Here is a 23,783-nt window from a genome sequence, read left to right on the forward strand (position 1 = left end):
GACCTGGTTTAGTCCTGGTTTAGTCCTGGTTTAGACCTGGTTTAGACCTGGTTTAGACCTGCTTTAGTCCTGCTTTAGACCTGGTTTAGACCTGGTTTAGACCTGGTTTAGACCTGGTTTAGTCCTGGTTTAGTCCTGGTTTAGTTCTGCCAGATTTATCAATACATTTTGTTTAAACGAAAAACCCCAAAAATAAAAAGTTTCTCTTTTGGATTCAAACTGAAAAACAAAAAGATTTAAATCCATGACAGTCTTGGGTCAGTCCTGGGTCAGTCTTGGGTCAGTCCTGGGTCAGTCTCGGGTCAGTGCTGGGTCAGTCTCGGGTCAGTCCTGGGTCAGTCTCGGGTCAGTCCTGGGTCAGTCTCGGGTCAGTCCTGGGTCAGTCTCGGGTCAGTCCTGGGTCAGTCTCGGGTCAGTGCTGGGTCAGTCTTGGGTCAGTCCTGGGTCAGTCTCGGGTCAGTCCTGGGTCAGTGCTGGGTCAGTCCTGGGTCAGTCTTGGGTCAGTCCTGGGTCAGTCCTGGGTCAGTCCTGGGTCAGTCCTGGGTCAGTCTCGGGTCAGTCTCGGGTCAGTCCTGGGTCAGTCTCGGGTCAGTGCTGGGTCAGTCTTGGGTCAGTCCTGGGTCAGTCTCGGGTCAGTCCTGGGTCAGTGCTGGGTCAGTCCTGGGTCAGTCTTGGGTCAGTCCTGGGTCAGTCCTGGGTCAGTCTCGGGTCAGTCTCGGGTCAGTCCTGGGTCAGTCCTGGGTCAGTCTCGGGTCAGTGCTGGGTCAGTCTTGGGTCAGTCCTGGGTCAGTCTCTGGTCAGTGCTGGGTCAGTCTCGGGTCAGTGCTGGGTCAGTCCTGGGTCAGTCCTGGGTCAGTGTCGGGTCAGTGCTGGGTCAGTCTCGGGTCAGTGCTGGGTCAGTGCTGGGTCAGTGTCGGGTCAGTGCTGGGTCAGTCCTGGGTCAGTCCTGGGTCAGTGTCGGGTCAGTGCTGGGTCAGTCTCGGGTCAGTGCTGGGTCAGTGCTGGGTCAGTGTCGGGTCAGTCCTGGGTCAGTCTCGGGTCAGTCCTGGGTCAGTGTCGGGTCAGTCCTGGGTCAGTCTCGGGTCAGTCCTGGGTCAGTGTCGGGTCAGTCCTGGGTCAGTGTCGGGTCAGTCTAGGGTCAGTCCTGGGTCAGTCCTGGGTCAGTCCTGGGTCAGTCCTGGGTCAGTCTCGGGTCAGTGCTGGGTCAGTGCTGGGTCAGTCCTGGGTCAGTCCTGGGTCAGTCTCGGGTCAGTGCTGGGTCAGTGCTGGGTCAGTGCTGGGTCAGTGCTGGGTCAGTCCTGGGTCAGTCTCGGGTCAGTGCTGGGTCAGTCCTGGGTCAGTGCTGGGTCAGTCCTGGGTCAGTCCTGGGTCAGTCTCGGGTCAGTGCTGGGTCAGTGCTGGGTCAGTCCTGGGTCAGTCTCGGGTCAGTGCTGGGTCAGTCCTGGGTCAGTCCTGGGTCAGTCTCGGGTCAGTGCTGGGTCAGTCCTGGGTCAGTCCTGGGTCAGTGCTGGGTCAGTCCTGGGTCAGTCCTGGGTCAGTCTCGGGTCAGTGCTGGGTCAGTCCTGGGTCAGTCCTGGGTCAGTGCTGGGTCAGTCCTGGGTCAGTCCTGGGTCAGTCTCGGGTCAGTGCTGGGTCAGTCCTGGGTCAGTCCTGGGTCAGTGCTGGGTCAGTCCTGGGTCAGTCCTGGGTCAGTCTCGGGTCAGTGCTGGGTCAGTGCTGGGTCAGTGCTGGGTCAGTCCTGGGTCAGACCTGTCTCTCTGTCTCTTCAGTACAAGGCCAAAGACTATAAGTTCATAAAGACGGAGGACTTGGCCGACTCTCACCAGTCGGACTCAGACGATTACTCGGACATGAGCGAGGAGGAGGAAGGACGTGCCACAGCCCCGCCCCTACCAGGCTCCACCCCTACAGGCCACACCCTTGCAGGCCACGCCCCCTCAGAGGACTCGGACTCTGTGGTTTGGTACAGCCTCAAGTCCAGGTCGTACCAGTGTCAGAGCTGCGACAAGGCTTACATCGGACTGGGAGGTCTCAACCGCCATTACAGGTGAGAACCAACCGCCATTACAGGTGAGAACCAACCGCCAGTACAGGTGAGAACCAACCGCCATTACAGGTGAGAACCAACCGCCAGTACAGGTGAGAACCAACCGCCATTACAGGTGAGAACCAACCGCCAGTACAGGTGAGAACCAACCGCCATTACAGGTGAGAACCAACCGCCAGTACAGGTGAGAACCAACCGCCAGTACAGGTGAGAACCAACCGCCAGTACAGGTGAGAACCAACCGCCAGTACAGGTGAGAACCAACCGCCAGTACAGGTGAGAACCAACCGCCATTACAGGTGAGAACCAACCGCCATTACAGGTGAGAACCAACCGCCATTACAGGTGAGAACCAACCGCCAGTACAGGTGAGAACCAACCGCCAGTACAGGTGAGAACCAACCGCCAGTACAGGTGAGAACCAACCGCCATTACAGGTGAGAACCAACCGCCATTACAGGTGAGAACCAACCGCCATTACAGGTGAGAACCAACCGCCAGTACAGGTGAGAACCAACCGCCAGTACAGGTGAGAACCAACCGCCATTACAGGTGAGAACCAACCGCCAGTACAGGTGAGAACCAACCGCCAGTACAGGTGAGAACCAACCGCCAGTACAGGTGAGAACCAACCGCCAGTACACGTGAGAACCAACCGCCATTACAGGTGAGAACCAACCGCCATTACAGGTGAGAACCAACCGCCATTACAGGTGAGAACCAACCGCCAGTACAGGTGAGAACCAACCGCCAGTACAGGTGAGAACCAACCGCCAGTACAGGTGAGAACCAACCGCCAGTACAGGTGAGAACCAACCGCCATTACAGGTGAGAACCAACCGCCAGTACAGGTGAGAACCAACCGCCAGTACAGGTGAGAACCAACCGCCAGTACAGGTGAGAACCAACCGCCAGTACAGGTGAGAACCAACCGCCAGTACAGGTGAGAACCAACCGCCAGTACAGGTGAGAACCAACCGCCAGTACAGGTGAGAACCAACCGCCAGTACACGTGAGAACCAACCGCCATTACAGGTGAGAACCAACCGCCATTACAGGTGAGAACCAACCGCCATTACAGGTGAGAACCAACCGCCAGTACAGGTGAGAACCAACCGCCATTACAGGTGAGAACCAACCGCCAGTACAGGTGAGAACCAACCGCCAGTACAGGTGAGAACCAACCGCCAGTACAGGTGAGAACCAACCGCCAGTACAGGTGAGAACCAACCGCCATTACAGGTGAGAACCAACCGCCATTACAGGTGAGAACCAACCGCCAGTACAGGTGAGAACCAACCGCCATTACAGGTGAGAACCAACCGCCAGTACAGGTGAGAACCATATCATATCAAGAACTTATGTTATTCTTGTAAAAAAGCAGCACCAAACTGAAAGCAGCGCTCTGATTGGCTGAGCACAAGGAGCGTTTTTTAATGAGACGTTTTCTTTTACAGACTGAACCCGACTCATGGAGATCCAATCACACCTGAGGACGCAGGCGACAAAACCACCGCCACAAGAGATGACGCCCAATCGGAGGAGTCCAAGGGCCAATCACGGCCCTCTAAAGCCTCGTCGCCTGATGGAGACAGCGAGGACGAGGAGGACGAAGAGGACGAAGAGGACGAGGAGGACGAGGTACAGATCAGTGCAGCTAATGGACATTATCAGTAAGAAGCTAGTTACTGTTGCCACGGCAACATCAAACGGGACACATCTTTATTTTCAATCATATTTATTTAAATCTCAAAAACACAAGATTTAACTGAATAAAACTGACTTTAGTATCAAACGGTCTCACTGCACGAGCCTGACTGACCAATGTCTGTCCTCAGGAAGAAGCCCCGCCCCTCAGGGGGCGGCACAGAGGTCCAGGACGTCCCAGAGGGCGTGGTCGTGGTCGCGGGCGAGGGAGGGGTCGTGGGCGGGGCCTAGGATTCACCATCAGCAAGGTCAGTCTAACCCTGATGCCCTCCCTCTGTGTGAGTCTAACCCTGATGCCCTCCCTCTGTGAGTCTAACCCTGATGCCCTCCCTCTGTGAGTCTAACCCTGATGCCCTCCCATAGGTCGTGGGTCTGGGCCGGGGTCGCAGAGGTCGTCCTCCTAAACTGAGATACAGTGCAGAAGAAGAAGCTGACCGACGGAAAGACCGACTCCAAGAGGTCAGAGGTCACGCTGTGAGCAGGAGTTACAGGAGAATCTAGTCGTTACAAATGCAGGAGACGTTTTTCAGCTTCACTTTTAGGCCGGATTCTTCTGATTTGATCTTTTTTACACAGATGAAAGAGTCTGTTTTACAAGCTTGATTTATATGAGCTTTAAATGAGAGCTCCTGGTCCAATAAGACTCTGAGGTTTCTTACAGTAGAACTGGAGGCTTCAGTGAGACTATCTGCTCAGATAGAGCGTCTCGTACATGTTTAGGACCAGCACAATGACCTCCAGCACAATGACCTCCAGCACAATGACCTCCAGCACAATGACCTCCAGCACAATGACCTCCAGCACAATGACCCCCAGCACATTGACCCCCAGCACATTGACCTCCAGCACAATGACCCCCAGCGCATTGACCTCCAGCACAATGACCTCCAGCACATTGACCTCCAGCACATTGACCTCCAGCACATTGACCTCCAGCACATTGACCTCCAGCACATTGACCTCCAGCACAATGACCTCCAGCACAATGACCTCCAGCACAATGACCTCCAGCACATTGACCTCCAGCACAATGACCCCCAGCACATTGACCTCGGTTTGTTCAGGGTTAAGAAGCAGATCGTTAAGTGTCCTCCAGGTTTTTACATCCTTCACACAAGCTCTAAGTCTGTCTGATCATGTGACCTGATCATGTGACCTAACGGCAGCATGTAAAGAGTAAACAGAATTGGACCGAGTACTGACCCCTGTGGCACACCGTAAATTACTGTAGAACAAGGGGAGGAGCTCTGGTTTACATGAACAAACTGGTACATATCATATAAATAGGATGTAAACCAGCTGAGGGCGGGGCCTCTGAGGGCGGGGCCTCTGACACCTACATCACATTCTAACCTCTGCAGTAGAATGTTGTGGTCGATGGTCAAACGCTGAGGTCTGGACCCTGCTGTGGTTGGCTCTGAACCCTGCTGTGGTGGGCTCTGAACCCTGCTGTGGTGGGCTCTGAACCCTGCTGTGGTGGGCTCTGAACCCTGCTGTGGTTGGCTCTGAACCCTGCTGTGGTGGGCTCTGAACCCTGCTGTGGTGGGCTCTGAACCCTGCTGTGGTGGGCTCTGAACCCTGCTGTGGTGGGCTCTGGACCCTGCTGTGGTGGGCTCTGAACCCTGCTGTGGTTGGCTCTGAACCCTGCTGTGGTGGGCTCTGAACCCTGCTGTGGTGGGCTCTGGACCCTGCTGTGGTGGGCTCTGAACCCTGCTGTGGTTGGCTCTGAACCCTGCTGTGGTGGGCTCTGAACCCTGCTGTGGTGGGCTCTGAACCCTGCTGTGGTGGGCTCTGAACCCTGCTGTGGTTGGCTCTGAACCCTGCTGTGGTGGGCTCTGAACCCTGCTGTGGTGGGCTCTGAACCCTGCTGTGGTGTGTCTGCAGGTGGTGGACCAGTGCGAGGACGAGGACCTCATGGACATCGTGCTGCCGCGTCTTTCCAAAGTCATGAGTCTGTGGGAGCTGCTGCTCGCCAAGGTGATGATATAATATCACAACTGCAGTCGCCTTGAGGGTCTAAACCAGGTCCAAACCAGGTCCAAACCAGGTCCAAACCAGGTCTAAACCAGGTCTAAACCAGGTCCAAACCAGGTCCAAACCAGGTCTAAACCAGGTCTAAACCAGGTCTAAACCAGGTCTAAACCAGGTCTAAACCAGGTCCAAACCAGGTCTAAACCAGGTCCAAACCAGGTCTAAACCAGGTCTAAACCAGGTCCAAACCAGGTCTAAACCAGGTCCAAACCAGGTCTAAACCAGGTCTAAACCAGGTCTAAACCAGGTCCAAACCAGGTCTAAACCAGGTCTAAACCAGGTCCAAACCAGGTCTAAACCAGGTCCAAACCAGGTCTAAACCAGGTCCAAACCAGGTCTAAACCAGGTCTAAACCAGGTCTAAACCAGGTCTAAACCAGGTCTAAACCAGGTCTAAACCAGGTCCAAACCAGGTCCAAACCAGGTCCAAACCAGGTCTAAACCAGGTCTAAACCAGGTCTAAACCAGGTCTAAACCAGGTCCAAACCAGGTCTAAACCAGGTCTAAACCAGGTCTAAACCAGGTCCAAACCAGGTCCAAACCAGGTCCAAACCAGGTCCAAACCAGGTCCAAACCAGGTCTAAACCAGGTCTAAACCAGGTCCAAACCAGGTCCAAACCAGGTCCAAACCAGGTCTAAACCAGGTCTAAACCAGGTCTAAACCAGGTCCAAACCAGGTCTAAACCAGGTCCAAACCAGGTCTAAACCAGGTCTAAACCAGGTCTAAACCAGGTCTAAACCAGGTCTAAACCAGGTCTAAACCAGGTCTAAACCAGGTCCAAACCAGGTCTAAACCAGGTCTAAACCAGGTCTAAACCAGGTCCAAACCAGGTCTAAACCAGGTCCAAACCAGGTCCAAACCAGGTCCAAACCAGGTCCAAACCAGGTCCAAACCAGGTCCAAACCAGGTCCAAACCAGGTCTAAACCAGGTCTAAACCAGGTCCAAACCAGGTCTAAACCAGGACTAAACCAGGACTAAACCAGGTCCAAACCAGGTCTAAACCAGGTCCAAACCAGGTCCAAACCAGGTCCAAACCAGGTCCAAACCAGGTCCAAACCAGGTCTAAACCAGGTCCAAACCAGGTCTAAACCAGGTCTAAACCAGGTCTAAACCAGGTCCAAACCAGGTCCAAACCAGGTCTAAACCAGGTCTAAACCCTCACCCCCTCTACCCTGGTACGCAATCTCGGTGTCATCATGGACCCCACCCTCTCCTTCACTCCCCATGTCAGCCACATCGTCAAGACCTCATACTTCCACCTCCGCCGCATCGCCAAAATCCGACACTGCCTCACCCTCCCCGCTGCTGAATCCCTCATCCATGCCTTCATCTCCTCCCGCCTCGACTACTGCACCTCCCTCCTCACTGGCATCTCCTCCCATTCCCTCCACAGACTCCAAATGGTCCAAAACTCCGCTGCCCGCCTCCTCACCCACACCCGTCTCCTCACCCACACCCGCCTCCTCACCCACACCCGCCTCCTCACCCACACCCTCCTCCTCACCCACACCCTCCTCCTCACCCACACCCTCCTCCTTACCCACACCCGCCTCCTCACCCACACCCTCCTCCTCACCCACACCCGCCTCCTCACCCACACCCTCCTCACCCACACCTTCCTCACCCACACCCTCCTCCTCACCCACACCCTCCTCCTCACCCACACCCTCCTCCTTACCCACACCCGCCTCCTCACCCACACCCGCCTCCTCACCCACACCCGCCTCCTCACCCACACCCTCCTCACCCACACCTTCCTCACCCACACCCGCCTCCTCACCCACACCCTCCTCCTCACCCACACCCTCCTCCTCACCCACACCCTCCTCCTTACCCACACCCGCCTCCTCACCCACACCCGGTCCCGTGATCACATCACTCCCGTTCTCCGCTCTCTCCACTCTCTCCCCATCAAGCAGCGCATAAACTTTAAAATACTCCTCCTCACCTTCAAAGCTCTTCACCACCTTGCCCCCCCCTACCTGTCTGACCTCCTCATCCCCCACCGCCCCACCCGAGCTCTCCGATCCTCCTCCTCTCTCACCCTGACTGCACCAACATCCCGACTCAAAACTTTTGGCGACAGAGCATTCTCCCGAACAGCACCCCGACTCTGGAACTCCCTCCCCCCCGTCCCACTCTCCCTCACTCACAACATTCAAATCCCGCCTAAAAACATACCTCTTCACCCAAGCCTATGACCTCCCCTACCCCTAGCCTCCTCTACCCCATTGCCTACTCTTCTACCCCCTGTTACATCCCCATCTTTTTCTCTCTACTTCTTCTGTCTTGTTCATTTTATCTGTATATTAATGTGTATTGTACGTGTTGTCCCCCCTGTCTGTAAATACCCCCCCTTTTTTATTATGTTCAGCGTCTTTGGGTCACTGAAAAGCGCTATATGAATAAGTTATTAATATTATTAAACCAGGTCTAAACCATTATTACACTACAACTCAAATTGACAGAGAAAAGAGTCTAAATCAGTACTTGTTTACTTGTTTGTCTCAGGTGGAGCGCGGCGTTCCCTCGAGTCCTTTCTTCCCGGACATTTATCGTGAGTTTGAGTCTCTGCAGACTGAGGTCCGACAGGCGGCTCAGGAATACATCAGTCTCCCTCAGACCACCACAGGAACCACCACAGGAACCACCACAGGAACCACCACAGGAACCACCACAGGAACCACCACAGGAACCACCACAGGAACCACCACAGCACCTCTGGAAGTACGCAACATCGAGGTGAGTGACTGGACCTGGACTGGGACTAAACCAGGACCAGGACCAGAACCACAGTCTCAGTTGAGCTGGTCTGCAGGTGGCTCGGTGTCTGGGGATCTTGGACGAGGTGAACCGTGTGAAAGTCCCAGGAGCCTCCACCTCCTCCACCAAGAACGTGCGCTACATGGAGGTAAGACCAGGTCTACAACCGGTCTGAATGTGGTCTGAATGTGGTCTGAATGTGGTCTGAATGTGGTCTGAATGTGGTCTGAATGTGGTCTGAATGTGGTCTGAATGTGGTCTGAATGTGGTCTGAATCTGGTCTGAATGTGGTCTGAATCTGGTCTGAATGTGGTCTGAATGTGGTCTGAATGTGGTCTGAATGTGGTCTGAATCTGGTCTGAATCTGGTCTGAATCTGGTCTGAATCTGGTCTGAATGTGGTCTGAATGTGGTCTGAATGTGGTCTGAATGTGGTCTGAATGTGGTCTGAATGTGGTCTGAATGTGGTCTGAATGTGGTCTGAATCTGGTCTGAATGTGGTCTGAATCTGGTCTGAATCTGGTCTGAATGTGGTCTGAATCTGGTCTGAATCTGGTCTGAATCTGGTCTGAATCTGGTCTGAATGTGGTCTGATCTGGTCTGAATGTGGTCTGAATGTGGTCTGAATGTGGTCTGAATGTGGTCTGAATGTGGTCTGAATGTGGTCTGAATGTGGTCTGAATGTGGTCTGAATGTGGTCTGAATGTGGTCTGAATCTGGTCTGAATGTGGTCTGAATCTGGTCTGAATGTGGTCTGAATGTGGTCTGAATGTGGTCTGAATGTGGTCTGAATGTGGTCTGAATGTGGTCTGAATGTGGTCTGAATGTGGTCTGAATCTGGTCTGAATGTGGTCTGAATGTGGTCTGAATCTGGTCTGAATGTGGTCTGAATCTGGTCTGAATCTGGTCTGAATCTGGTCTGAATCTGGTCTGAATGTGGTCTGAATGTGGTCTGAATGTGGTCTGAATGTGGTCTGAATGTGGTCTGAATGTGGTCTGAATGTGGTCTGAATCTGGTCTGAATGTGGTCTGAATGTGGTCTGAATGTGGTCTGAATGTGGTCTGAATCTGGTCTGAATCTGGTCTGAATCTGGTCTGAATCTGGTCTGAATGTGGTCTGAATGTGGTCTGAATGTGGTCTGAATGTGGTCTGAATGTGGTCTGAATGTGGTCTGAATGTGGTCTGAATGTGGTCTGAATCTGGTCTGAATCTGGTCTGAATGTGGTCTGAATGTGGTCTGAATGTGGTCTGAATGTGGTCTGAATGTGGTCTGAATCTGGTCTGAATCTGGTCTGAATCTGGTCTGAATCTGGTCTGAATGTGGTCTGAATGTGGTCTGAATGTGGTCTGAATGTGGTCTGAATCTGGTCTGAATCTTGTCTGAATCTTGTCTGAATGTGGTCTGAATGTGGTCTGAATGTGGTCTGAATGTGGTCTGAATGTGGTCTGAATCTGGTCTGAATCTGGTCTGAATCTGGTCTGAATCTGGTCTGAATCTGGTCTGAATGTGGTCTGAATGTGGTCTGAATGTGGTCTGAATGTGGTCTGAATGTGGTCTGAATGTGGTCTGAATGTGGTCTGAATCTGGTCTGAATGTGGTCTGAATGTGGTCTGAATCTGGTCTGAATGTGGTCTGAATGTGGTCTGAATGTGGTCTGAATCTGGTCTGAATCTGGTCTGAATCTGGTCTGAATCTGGTCTGAATCTGGTCTGAATCTGGTCTGAATCTGGTCTGAATGTGGTCTGAATCTGGTCTGAATCTGGTCTGAATCTGGTCTGAATCTGGTCTGAATCTGGTCTGAATCTGGTCTGAATCTGGTCTGAATGTGGTCTGAATGTGGTCTGAATCTGGTCTGAATGTGGTCTGAATGTGGTCTGAATCTGGTCTGAATCTGGTCTGAATCTGGTCTGAATCTGGTCTGAATCTGGTCTGAATGTGGTCTGAATCTGGTCTGAATGTGGTCTGAACAGGTTTGATGGTAGATGTTTTTCTCACAGAACTCAAAGATGCTTCCTCCATCCAAGCGTTTTAAGATGGAGAACAGTGTGACTGTCCATCAAAACGGCCTGGAGTCTCCAAAAACAAGTGAGTCACAGCAAATACACAGAGAAGGTCTGAGGAGCGGGAGAAGGTCTGAGAGGAGCGGGAGAAGGTCTGAGAGGAGCGGGAGAAGGTCTGAGAGGAGCGGGAGAAGGTCTGAGAGGAGCGGGAGAAGGTCTGAGAGGAGCGGGAGAAGGTCTGAGAGGAGCGGGAGAAGGTCTGAGAGGAGCGGGAGAAGGTCTGAGAGGAGCGGGAGAAGGTCTGAGAGGAGCGGGAGAAGGTCTGAGAGGAGCGGGAGAAGGTCTGAGAGGAGCGGGAGAAGGTCTGAGAGGAGCGGGAGAAGGTCTGAGAGGAGCGGGAGAAGGTCTGAGAGGAGCGGGAGAAGGTCTGAGAGGAGCGGGAGAAGGTCTGAGAGGAGCGGGAGAAGGTCTGAGAGGAGCGGGAGAAGGTCTGAGAGGAGCGGGAGAAGGTCTGAGAGGAGCGGGAGAAGGTCTGAGAGGAGCGGGAGAAGGTCTGAGAGGAGCGGGAGAAGGTCTGAGAGGAGCGGGAGAAGGTCTGAGAGGAGCGGGAGAAGGTCTGAGAGGAGCGGGAGAAGGTCTGAGAGGAGCGGGAGAAGGTCTGAGAGGAGCGGGAGAAGGTCTGAGAGGAGCGGGAGAAGGTCTGAGAGGAGCGGGAGAAGGTCTGAGAGGAGCGGGAGAAGGTCTGAGAGGAGCGGGAGAAGGTCTGAGAGGAGCGGGAGAAGGTCTGAGAGGAGCGGGAGAAGGTCTGAGAGGAGCGGGAGAAGGTCTGAGAGGAGCGGGAGAAGGTCTGAGAGGAGCGGGAGAAGGTCTGAGAGGAGCGGGAGAAGGTCTGAGAGGAGCGGGAGAAGGTCTGAGAGGAGCGGGAGAAGGTCTGAGAGGAGCGGGAGAAGGTCTGAGAGGAGCGGGAGAAGGTCTGAGAGGAGCGGGAGAAGGTCTGAGAGGAGCGGGAGAAGGTCTGAGAGGAGCGGGAGAAGGTCTGAGAGGAGCGGGAGAAGGTCTGAGAGGAGCGGGAGAAGGTCTGAGAGGAGCGGGAGAAGGTCTGAGAGGAGCGGGAGAAGGTCTGAGAGGAGCGGGAGAAGGTCTGAGGAGCGGGAGAAGGTCTGAGAGGAGCGGGAGAAGGTCTGAGAGGAGCGGGAGAAGGTCTGAGAGGAGCGGGAGAAGGTCTGAGAGGAGCGGGAGAAGGTCTGAGAGGAGCGGGAGAAGGTCTGAGAGGAGCGGGAGAAGGTCTGAGAGGAGCGGGAGAAGGTCTGAGAGGAGCGGGAGAAGGTCTGAGAGGAGCGGGAGAAGGTCTGAGAGGAGCGGGAGAAGGTCTGAGGAGCGGGAGAAGGAGCGGGAGAAGGTCTGAGAGGAGCGGGAGAAGGTCTGAGGAGCGGGAGAAGGAGCGGGAGAAGGTCTGAGAGGAGCGGGAGAAGGTCTGAGAGGAGCGGGAGAAGGTCTGAGAGGAGCGGGAGAAGGTCTGAGGAGCGGGAGAAGGTCTGAGGAGCGGGAGAAGGTCTGAGAGGAGCGGGAGAAGGTCTGAGAGGAGCGGGAGAAGGTCTGAGGAGCGGGAGAAGGTCTGAGAGGAGCGGGAGAAGGTCTGAGAGGAGCGGGAGAAGGTCTGAGAGGAGCGGGAGAAGGTCTGAGAGGAGCGGGAGAAGGTCTGAGAGGAGCGGGAGAAGGTCTGAGAGGAGCGGGAGAAGGTCTGAGAGGAGCGGGAGAAGGTCTGAGAGGAGCGGGAGAAGGTCTGAGAGGAGCGGGAGAAGGTCTGAGGAGCGGGAGAAGGTCTGAGGAGCGGGAGAAGGTCTGAGAGGAGCGGGAGAAGGTCTGAGAGGAGCGGGAGAAGGTCTGAGGAGCGGGAGAAGGTCTGAGAGGAGCGGGAGAAGGTCTGAGAGGAGCGGGAGAAGGTCTGAGAGGAGCGGGAGAAGGTTGCTTAACCTGAATTGACCTGTGATCTCTGGTCCTGACCTGGTCCTTTTATTCAAGGTTCTGTGAGTCCTCTGCTTCAGGAGCCCCGCCCCCCAGCTGCAGAGCCCCGCCCCTCAGCTGCAGAGCCCCGCCCCTCAGCTGCCGAGCCCCGCCCCTCAGCTGCAGAGCCCCGCCCCTCAGCTGCAGAGCCCCGCCCCTCAGCTGCAGAGCCCAGGTCAGTCCTGCTTTAGATTGTGTTGAACTCGTGTTGAACTCGTGACCTGAATGTACATGTGACCTCTGACCTCTCTCTCTGGTCAGTGCGATGGAGGTGGACGCGCTCTTGTCCAATCAGGAGGCAGATCCCAGTGACATCACGGCGCAGATGAACAAGCTGGAGGAAGCACTCAAGTCCCCGCCCCCTAAAGACGCCCCGCCCCCAGCACTCTCCGACCCCGCCTTATCACGTGACCTGCCCTCGGACACGCCCACAACACAAGCTCCACCTCCTGCACCATGTGAGGCTGTCACTCCAGGCCCTGCCCCCTCCCCCACAGGCCCCTCCCCCACAGCAGAAACCACGCCCCCGGTGGCAGAGACTGGCTCAGTGTAAAAAAGGTTTTATGAGTTTTTTTAAGCGTTTGTAGTTTTTTGAGGGAAACTGAGAGAACGCTTTGGTTTCTTTCATCGTTTCATGTTCCTCCAATAAACTCTTCACCATCAAATCTGTTTTTAAATTTGTTAAAAATGTCCGTTTGTAAAAAGGAAATAAAAAAGCGGATTCTCTGCCTCAAGTGTTTGTTTGATCTTAAAGGTCAAGTCAGGACAAACTTCATAATAAAACAGGATTATTACTGGCCTCCGGGCCCCGCCCTCCTGTTGTACCCGAGAGGCCGCCTCCGGGCCCCGCCCTCCTGTTGTACCCGAGAGGCCGCCTCCGGGCCCCGCCCTCCTGTTGTACCCGAGAGGCCGCCGCCTCCGGGCCCCGCCCTCCTGTTGTACCCGAGAGGCCGCCTCCGGGCCCCGCCCTCCTGTTGTACCCGAGAGGCCGCCTCCGGGCCCCGCCCTCCTGTTGTACCCGAGAGGCCGCCTCCGGGCCCCGCCCTCCTGTTGTACCCGAGAGGCCGCCGCCTCCGGGCCCCGCCCTCCTGTTGTACCCGAGAGGCCGCCTCCGGGCCCCGCCCTCCTGTTGTACCCGAGAGGCCGCCGCCTCCGGGCCCCGCCCTCCTGTTGTACCCGAGAGGCCGCCTCCGGGCCCCGCCCTCCTGTTGTACCCGAGAGGCCGCCTCCGGGCCCCGCCCTCCTGTTGTACCCGAGAGGCCGCCTCCGGGCCCCGCCCTCCTGTTGTACCCGAGAGGCCGCCTCCGGGCCCCGCCCTCCTGTTGTACCCGAGAGGCCGCTTCCCAACAAACTTCTGCTGCGACACGTGTTTGTTCATTAGCTCCATGACATCATTTCGTCTCAGATTTACGTCTCTTCTGAGCTCGAAGTCTTTCTCTGTCGTCTAACGAGCACACACAGACATAACAAGCACACACAGACATAACGAGCACACACAGACATAACGAGCACACACAGGCATAACGAGCACACACAGGCATAACGAGCACACACAGGCATAACGAGCACACACAGGCATAACTAGCACACACAGACATAACAAGCACACACAGACATAACGAGCACACACAGGCATAACGAGCACACACAGACATAACGAGCACACACAGGCATAACGAGCACACACAGACATAACGAGCACACACAGACATAACGAGCACACACAGACATAACAAGCACACACAGACATAACAAGCACACACAGGCATAACGAGCACACACAGACATAATGAGCACACACAGGCATAACAAGCACACACAGACATAACAAGCACACACAGACATAACAAGCACACACAGACATAACAAGCACACACAGGCATAACAAGCACACACAGACATAACAAGCACACACAGACATAACAAGCACACACAGACATAACAAGCACACGTGCACCAGAACGAGCCGCACAGAGGCTGCAGGTGTGCAGTAGGACGCAGGGAATGATTGACATGTGGCAGGACCACTCAGCTGTCGGCTCCAAGAGGAAATGAGACTCTGGGCGCCAAAAATCCTCTTTTCAAACTTTAAGGTTCTAGAAAAAGCCTGTTTTACGTTGCATCTCCTGTGACAATCGTGAGTGAGCTTCAGATCTGGAGGACGTGAGGTCGAAGCTCAGATCATCTCGTGGTTCTGTCCTTATATTGTCCTTATATCGACCTTATATCGACCTTATATCGTCCTTATATCGACCTTATATCGACCTTATATCGTCCTTATATTGACCTTATATCGTCCTTATATTGACCTTATATCGTCCTTATATTGACCTTATATCGTCCTTATATCGTCCTTATATTGACCTTATATTGTCCTTATATCGACCTTAAATCGACATTTATATCGTCCTCATATCGACTTTATATCGTCCTTATATTGACCTTATATTGACCTTAAATCGACATTTATATCGTCCTTATATCGACCTTATATCGACCTTATATCGTCCTTATATTGACCTTATATTGACCTTAAATCGACATTTATATCGTCCTTATATCGACCTTATATCGACCTTATATCGTCCTTATATTGACCTTATATTGTCCTTATATCGACCTTATATTGTCCTAATATCGACCTTAAATCGACATTTATATCGTCCTTATATCGACCTTATATCGACCTTATATCGTCCTTATATTGACCTTATATCGTCCTTATATTGACCTTATATTGTCCTTATATCGACCTTATATTGACCTTATATTGACCTTAAATCGACATTTATATCGTCCTTATATCGACCTTATATCGACCTTATATCGTCCTTATATTGACCTTATATTGACCTTAAATCGACATTTATATCGTCCTTATATCGACCTTATATCGACCTTATATCGTCCTTATATTGACCTTATATTGTCCTTATATCGACCTTATATTGTCCTAATATCGACCTTAAATCGACATTTATATCGTCCTTATATCGACCTTATATCGTCCTTATATTGACCTTATATCGTCCTTATATTGACCTTATATTGTCCTTATATCGACCTTATATTGTCCTAATATCGACCTTAAATCGACATTTATATCGTCCTTATATCGACCTTATATTGTCCTTATATCGACCTTATATTGTCCTAATATCGACCTTAAATCGACATTTATATCGTCCTTATATCGACCTTATATCGACCTTATATCGTCCTTATATTGACCTTATATCGTCCTTATATTGACCTTATATTGTCCTTATATCGACCTTATATTGTCCTAATATCGACCTTAAATCGACATTTATATCGTCCTTATATCGACCTTATATCGACCTTATATCGTCCTTATATTGACCTTATATCGTCCTTATATTGACCTTATATCGTCCTTATATTGACCTTATATTGTCCTTATATCGACCTTATATTGTCCTTATATCGACCTTAAATCGTCCTTATATTGACCTTATATCGACCTTATATCGTCCTTATATTGACCTTATATTGTCCTTATATCGACCTTATATTGTCCTTATATCGACCTTAAATCGACATTTATATCGTCCTTATATCGACTTTATATCGTCCTTATATTGACCTTAAATCGACCTTAAATCGACCTTATATTGACCTTAAATCGACCTTATAGTTTTGAAGTTAGTCTTTATTCGACTTATGAAACATTTAGAGTCTCGGCTCCTTCTGAACCACAAGGTGGCGCTGTGGAGCAAAGATGAACTGAATTTGCTCCATTAAATCACACAATCTGCAGAAGAAAACGATTCAGTCGTTTCGTCTGGACTTTTTCTTTTTGAAAAAAAACGATGTCTCAACTCATCCAAGAGTCATTCTCAATCTGTCAATCAAGACCAGGAACTCAGATATTTACCCTACTCTGAGTAAGCCCCGCCCACCGGGCCTCCTGATAAAAGGTGTTGTTGGTTTCAGTCCTTTCATGGACATCAGCCTCACGTTGTCCCTGTCTCACTCGCGCTCCTTCGACTGATTCTGATCTTTATCAAACGTATCATTTAAAAAACAGGAAGTGTCACACGGACAATCTGAAGAATACTTTTATTAGAAATTTATAAAATAATGAACAAACAACATTTAAAGGAAATCTGATTCATGAAACTGCTTTTTCTTTCAATTTATCTCTTTATTTTCTCTGTTTGGACTAAACTTTGGAACAAACGTAAACTTTGGTCAAACTAAATGATTCTTGTCTCTGTGACCTCTGACCTTTTGATCAAACATTTGAAACGATTCACTATTTGCTATTGGTCTCTCGCTCGGGGGGGTCCGGGGGGTCTCTCGCTCGGGGGGTCTCTCGCTCGGGGGGTCTCTCTTGTTCACGCTGCACTGGAAACAGCCAGTTTCTTGAGATGATCCATGAAGACCTGCAGACTCACGTCGTCTGTGAGGATGGGGGCCCCGGACTCCTGAGGGACACAAAGGTGAGAAATGTGTGTCATGGTCATTATTAGTTTAGTTTTGTCAGATTAAAGTTCTTTCAATGGAACAATCACAGCTGCACTTTCTAAAATAATGTGACTTTAGTTTATTTCTAAACCACCGGCTGCTCCTGCAGCTGTTCAGAGGCTGCTCCTGCAGCTGTTCAGAGGAGACACATAAATGATGGCACAGGTGCACTGTTTATGGAAATGCTGTTAGAGCAATAATGGAATTAATTAAGAAAAGTTATTTTTTTGTTTAAGTATAAATAAGTATTAAATTAATGTAATTACAATCTGAATCTTTAGTATAAATTCCTAATGTTCAAATTATGAACAAAGTCTAATCCTTAAGTTAAATGTATAATTTATGTCATGCTTCAGTCTGGAGCGGGAGAGGGCGGGGCCAGAGCGGGAGAGGGCGGGGCCAGAGCGGGAGAGGGCGGGGCCAAACTTAATTGGTCAAAGAGGAACAGGTGAGACAGTCTCTGACCGCTGTAATGGCAGAAAATGGGTCATGTCATGTCATTCTAATGTTGTTTTAGGCCATGACATGTCACGGAATTAATATCTTTGTTGTTCTCCTGTGCAGATGGGATAAGAATATGAGGTCCTGATTATACTGAATATCTACTGTCCGGCGCCTCTTAATCATCAATTAATGCGTCAGGACCGGATTCAGTGTGGAAATGGTCTTTGATTAAACCTCTGAAGAGCTGGAACCGTCACAGACGTGATAGTCTGGTCTATCTCTTTTTGAGCTGATTTGGGTTGTGATTATGTCATGTTTGTTACCACCTATAAAAGGTGTACTTTGTAACTTGTAAAGTTAGGTAGGGACAGAACGAACTTGTCTTAGGGAAAGTGAGGGTGTTTATCCACTGTGCACGTGAATAAACTTCCACCTTTTGAGAGAGACCGAGAGACTCTGTTTCTGCTTCAAGTTATTGCCTGGTTACTCTTTACTTGATCATTGTTTACAGGAAACTGCCGTAACATTTTGGCGTCTTACGAACGACGGATCCTTCGGCGGCGGTCCATCTTTTCAGGGTTCGTGTGAAGCAGGGCTGGCCACCTGGAACACCACATTCCAGCCTCCATTCTCCACGGTTTGAGACGGGAGGCCTGCGTCACCGGCCCGGAGGAGGGGAGCGCCGACGTTCGGATTCGAAAACAACCACCGCGGTGAGTCTTTTTTTGTCTCTCTCAACTAGGTCGAATCATAGGGTATTAATCTGTTTTTGTAATTTTTTTTGTACTTTGTTTTACTCTCGGATCTGTTTTTGAATATTTCTTGTGATATTTTGCTAAAGTTACATTTACTGGTGTCTGTAGGAGGACAATGTTTGTTTTTTATAACACACTCGAGATAACCATAATCAGTCGGCAGAAGGCCACTGCAGAGAAGAGCCCACTTATTTCACTAGCTAAAGCAATTTAAACATTGTCTTGTAGTCTAGTTTTGCCTGGGGTAAAAATAGTCTTAGCGAGTGGTGGACCCTAGACTAAAGAAGAGTGGAAGGTACGATTTAGCATAACACAGACGTGTGATTTTGACTTAACGTACGGTTACAAAATGGGGAAAAATCAATCGAAGTGTGTAAAAATTCCTGAGACACCAGTAATGTTGATAATGTCAAACAAGTATGGGGCGGAGTGTTTAGAATGCCTGCCGGTCTGGACTGAAAAATATGGGTTCCCAGTAGGAGGGTCTTTAAGCATGAGTCAAATTGCAAAACTTAAAACAAACTTAGAGGAAGCACAAGAGAAGCTGTTAAAATCTAAAAAAGTATCAAGTGAGTCGGTTAAGTGGGTGCGGAAACACGAGAAGTGGGTAAAAGTGTGGGAGACGGAAGCGGAGTCACGTGAGCGAAAGAGACTATGTAAACAATTGACTGTGAAGGTTGAATGTGAGGAAGAAGGAGAGAGTCGAAAACCGCCGCAATATTCACATACTGCTGCCAACCCTTATCTCACAGCAGACACCAGCACACACACGGCTGGTGCGCGCCCACGCACACACGCACTCACACCGCCACAACTGGAAGAACGGATCACTTCGTCTATGCCTTCTCTTTATCCAGATTTGACCGGTCTTTCTGCGGCGCTGCTCGACACCGACCTGGACGCCTACCCCAGCGGTCGACCCCACCCAAACCCACCACCAGAACTCGAGGGGGACGGAGCCACAGGGGGCATCGAGCCAACGCAAGTAAAATACAAAAAACCCAAACCTGCTCAAGTAGAAAAGGACTGGACTAACCTTCTACGGACAGGACAAGATATTGGACCACACGTGTCCTTGCCAATGGTGGAGGTGGCAGGCCCGGAGGGACAGATGTTTGTTTATAGACCCTGGAGCCCAGAAGAGGTCCTGGCCAACTCCAAAGCCCTGCCTGACCCAGTGCCCAATGGGACTACATTTGCTAGAGAATTCGAAGAATTTTGCCAAGAGCTAAGACCTTCCGGGTTAGAATGTAGAAAAATTTTACTATCTGCTCTGAGGACTAGCGATTTTGCAAAAATTAAAGGAGCCATTCCACCTAATGACATGCGGGCCGACAAACCAGTCTATGAACACAATGTGGGATACATTGCGGCTATAAAGGGGCTGAATACGGCCATCACTGAGGCCTTTCCAATCAAATATGACCCTGAAGCCCTCCTGGGGTGTAAACAAAAGCCAGACGAGACCACAGACGACTATTTTCATAGATTCTCCGTTCTGTATAAAGAAAAGAGTGGCATGGTAGACACACCGGGCTCAGCATATGAAGAAAGCCTTTGTCGGGCCCTCTGCCCTGGCATCCTTCCAGACATTTTTGCCAAAGTGGAAAAGTTGTATATTGGTGGACTTGACCAGCCCAAGCTCGATGACCTGCGCAGATATGCACGTCATGCGCAAAAGCTTATCTCAAAGACACAAAAAAAAAGGAAGAGAAACGGGCTACGGAACAACACGAGGCCACACTGACACTTTTTTCCGGTAGACCAGAGGGGCATCACCAACGCGGCCGTGGGCGTGGGCGTGGGAGACGAGAACAACGTAGGGGGGCGTGTTTCACATGTGGACAGTTCGGACACTTTGCCAGAGACTGCACAGCTGCACCACAGCAGCCCGGACCTTATGTTAACGATCAACTTCCCACAGCAAATCACGCACCGACCCCCTACGTACCCAGACCACAACATTTTCTCCCCACTATGCAGCCTGGACCTTACTCTGCTAACGGACAACTGCCCATGGCCAATCATGGACTCAGATCACAACAAGCTCTGCCCACTCAACCATGTTTAGCTCTTCCAGCTCCTGGACATTATGGGGGGTCGGATTGACTGGCGGGGGCGGAAGGGGGCAGGTCCGAGCACGCAGCAGAGACGACTGGCTCAACGACACACGCACCGGAACAACACCCACAACAACACCTGCAAGAGGGTAACATGCACCTGGCAATCACCTATCTTGAGGCATGTGCAGTGGTACCGGAGGGTACCTATTCTAAAATTAGTCAAGCTAAAGCTAAATTTCCAGAGTACCAATTGAACGTTAACGGGGAAAAAATTGATTTTTTGGTGGATTCAGGGGCTACAAATTCAGTGATTAAATGTTCTGCACTAACGGAAAAACCTCGGCTGGGGGGTCGTTACACATTTTCATTATCAGCTTCTGGGGAGACAACGAAGGAGCATTTCACATCTCCTTTAAAATGTTTTGATGTCGCTGGTCACTCGTTCAAACATTCATTTCTCTATTCCCCTGTGTGTCCAGTGAACTTGATAGGACGGGATCTGATGTGTCGATTAGGAATTTGCCTTATCTCCACATCAGACGGCCTGCAGGTCACAAATAACAGAGAATTGGTACATGGTTTAAATTTTCTGGCAAAGCGTACAGAGGCTCCTGAATATGACTATTTTTGGAAATTGTCCCCAAATTCCTCAATTCAGTTAATTTCATTAGCCTATGAGAAAGTGACACACAATGAGAATGTTGACTTCAAGGATGTGAGAGAATTGCAGTGCTCGTTTTGTTTGCCCACAGATGCAACAGAAATAGAATGTGATTTTGATGCTTGTTGGAATGAATGCTGTGAGGACTTTTTAAAGACGGAACATTTATTCTGGGGTAGAGACTTTTCTGTTGTCTCCGTGTCACTCCCCGATTCACTTAAAAACTTTAGCCTGTCAAACTCAAATCTGTACGTAGCATTATCAAAACCAAAGAATGCTAATTGGGGGGAGGTACAGGATTTTGTCCATCAATGTTTTATAGCGGAGGACTGGGATAGTGTTCCAAACTCTAATGTGACATTTTCACTGTCTTCGGGCGCATGGCGGGTGTGTTTACAGTCGTCTCTGCATTCCTTTCGCTGTGTTTCCACTGATAAGAGATACGCTGCTCCGGGAGCGGATTGTTTTTTATCTCAGGCGGGGGCAGAGGCGATACCGGAACTAAGAGAGGTGGGGGTTGACCTGTGGGCTAAGAGTCCAACCGATGTCGGCCTGATTCGAGGTTGTCAGCCCGTGGTGATCACCCCGAAATCTGACGCTCGCCCCTGTAGACCACAATATCCTCTGCGCCCAGAGGCGGTTGAAGGTATTACTCCGGTGTTTGAAGCCCTGAGGGAGGCGGGAGTAATAGTTCCTTGTAAATCGGGGGGGGTACGGAGCCCCATATTTCCGGTTAAAAAACAAAGCGAACCTGGGGTACCAGAGAAATGGAGGTTTACAAACGATTTGAAAGCAGTGAACGAAGCTGTTCAACCTGTCGTGGCTGTGGTGCCAAACCCATACACTATCTTATCTCAGATTCCTCCAGAGGCAAAATATTTCACAGTTGTGGATCTAGCTAATGTTTTTTTCTCTGTCCCCGTTCACCAGGATTCGCAGTTTTGGTTTGCTTTCGAGTTTCAGAATCGACTCTGGACTCTGACAAGGCTGTGTCAGGGGTTCGTGCATTCTCCAACATGGTACAATGCAGCGCTGCGAGATTCATTGGCTCCCTTGCGACTGGCACCAGGTAGCTGCCTGCTACAATATGTGGATGACATATTGTTGTGCTCGCAAACCGAGGACCAATGTAAACAAGATACGGTGACCTTACTCAAACATTTGCATGCAGAAGGCCACAAGGCCAGTCTCTCAAAATTGCAATATGTTAAAGAGGAAGTAATATTTCTGGGTCATGTGATATCTAAAAATGGCAAAAGCATTACGACGAAGCGCGTTTCAGCCATTCAGAATATTCCGAAACCAATAACTAAGAAACAATTGATGTCATTTCTAGGAATGTGTTCATATTGTCGACAGTTCATTCCAAATTATTCTGTAATGGAGTCTCCTTTAGGTGCACTAATCCATGGAAAAGGCCTTAGGACTAATGACAAACTGACATGGACGGAGGAAGCAGAGAAAGCTTTCTGTGAGTTGAAAATGGCTTTACAGAAGCCTCCAACTCTGGGGTTACCTGACCCAACAAGACCTTTCACACAGACTGTTGACGAACGCAACGGCTGCATGACTTCTGTCCTCTTACAGGCGCACGGGGGCTCCCTGCGACCTGTGGTTTTTTTCTCTGCTAAGCTGGACCCCGTTGCAGCCGGCATGCCACGATGTCTAAGCGCGGTGGCGGCTGCTGAAAAAGCAGTCTTGGCCTCGCGTGATCTGGTGGGCTATGCTGAGCTAACACTGCTTGTGCCACATGCTGTCTCTCTGATCCTGCTGGAACAGAAAACTTCGCATCTTTCTGCTTCCCGATGGCTCAGGTACAACACAGTTTTGCTTGAATGACCTAACGTCACAGTAAAACGATGCACACAGCTTAACCCTGCCACCCTCTTGCCCACCCCTGAAGAGGGCGAAGCTCACTGTTGCATTTCTACAATCGAACAGGTGTGCACCCCGAGACCGGATCTGAAAGAGGAGCCACTTGCTAACTCTGACTTGGTTTTTTATGTAGATGGATCAGCATCTCGAGACACCAACACGGGACAGAACCGTGTTGGTTTTGCAGTATGCTCTGAGTGGGATGTGGCGGCCTCAGGCCCACTGCCCTCTCATTTCTCTGCACAGACTGCAGAATTGGTGGCTCTGACAGTCGCATGCACATTGGCGAAGGGTCAGTCCGTCACAATTTTCACAGACTCTCGCTATGCGTTTGGTGTATGCCACGACTGGGCGGGGTTGTGGCGACACAGGAACTTTTTGAAATCGGATGGTAAGCCTATTCTGAACTGCACGCAAGTTGGGGAACTCCTGACGGCGATCTTGCTCCCATCTGATATTGCTATATGCAAATGTCAAGCTCATACTAACAGAACTGACCCAATTTCACAGGGAAACAGCAGAGCGGACAAGGCAGCCAAGGCCGCATTTTATCTCTGCAGACAAGAGCAAAATTAATGTTTTGTGTCTAATAACACCTCTCTTCCAGAGTCCTTATCAGCCATGCAGGAATTCTCCACGTCAGAGGAAATCTCTGTGTGGAAGAAGGCGGGGGCTGAGAAGTGTGATGGCATTTGGGTTGGGCCTAACAAAAAATCCGTTTACCTAAACATTTTTTCAGGCAGATGGCGCTGATCTCACATGGACGCGACGACTCAATGCTAGCTTACTGTATAGAATTGGATGACCTGTTGTCCTCAATTTCTGCACAGGTGAAAGCCGCTCTCCCAAAGGCAGCAGAAGCTGTCCTCCACAACTTCAAACCAGGTAACTGGATCTTGATCCGAGAGCCGAGGAGGAAAAGGTGGTGTTCCAAAAGGTG

At 50.8% G+C, this 23,783-nt stretch overlaps 2 protein-coding genes across 3 annotated transcripts in view; one reads left to right on the forward strand and one right to left on the reverse strand.

The window, feature by feature from the left end:
* LOC140380215 (uncharacterized) overlaps positions 1-13,267 on the forward strand; it is a 14,904-nt gene extending 1,637 nt beyond the window's left edge. The window contains exons 2-11 of the mRNA XM_072464379.1: positions 1,770-2,047; positions 3,505-3,688; positions 3,886-4,002; positions 4,118-4,213; positions 5,639-5,731; positions 8,298-8,528; positions 8,605-8,697; positions 10,548-10,635; positions 12,573-12,729; positions 12,816-13,267. Coding sequence (XP_072320480.1) covers positions 1,770-2,047; positions 3,505-3,688; positions 3,886-4,002; positions 4,118-4,213; positions 5,639-5,731; positions 8,298-8,528; positions 8,605-8,697; positions 10,548-10,635; positions 12,573-12,729; positions 12,816-13,107 — 1,629 coding nt within the window. The 3' untranslated portion in view covers positions 13,108-13,267. The remainder of the gene's footprint in view (positions 1-1,769; positions 2,048-3,504; positions 3,689-3,885; positions 4,003-4,117; positions 4,214-5,638; positions 5,732-8,297; positions 8,529-8,604; positions 8,698-10,547; positions 10,636-12,572; positions 12,730-12,815) is intronic.
* Positions 13,268-16,895: 3,628 nt separating this feature from the next.
* LOC140380209 (protein transport protein Sec23A) overlaps positions 16,896-23,783 on the reverse strand; it is an 81,317-nt gene continuing 74,429 nt past the window's right edge. For both annotated transcript variants that reach the window (XM_072464373.1, XM_072464374.1), the window contains exon 20: positions 16,896-17,005. In XM_072464373.1, the coding sequence (XP_072320474.1) occupies positions 16,916-17,005 (90 nt within the window). In that variant the 3' untranslated portion in view covers positions 16,896-16,915. The remainder of the gene's footprint in view (positions 17,006-23,783) is intronic.

This window comes from Eucyclogobius newberryi, unplaced genomic scaffold (assembly GCF_026437365.1).
Source record: "Eucyclogobius newberryi isolate DKJ021-1_F unplaced genomic scaffold, fEucNew1.0.hap1 SCAF_45, whole genome shotgun sequence".
In the NCBI taxonomy this organism is placed as follows: Eukaryota; Metazoa; Chordata; class Actinopteri; order Gobiiformes; family Gobiidae; genus Eucyclogobius; species Eucyclogobius newberryi.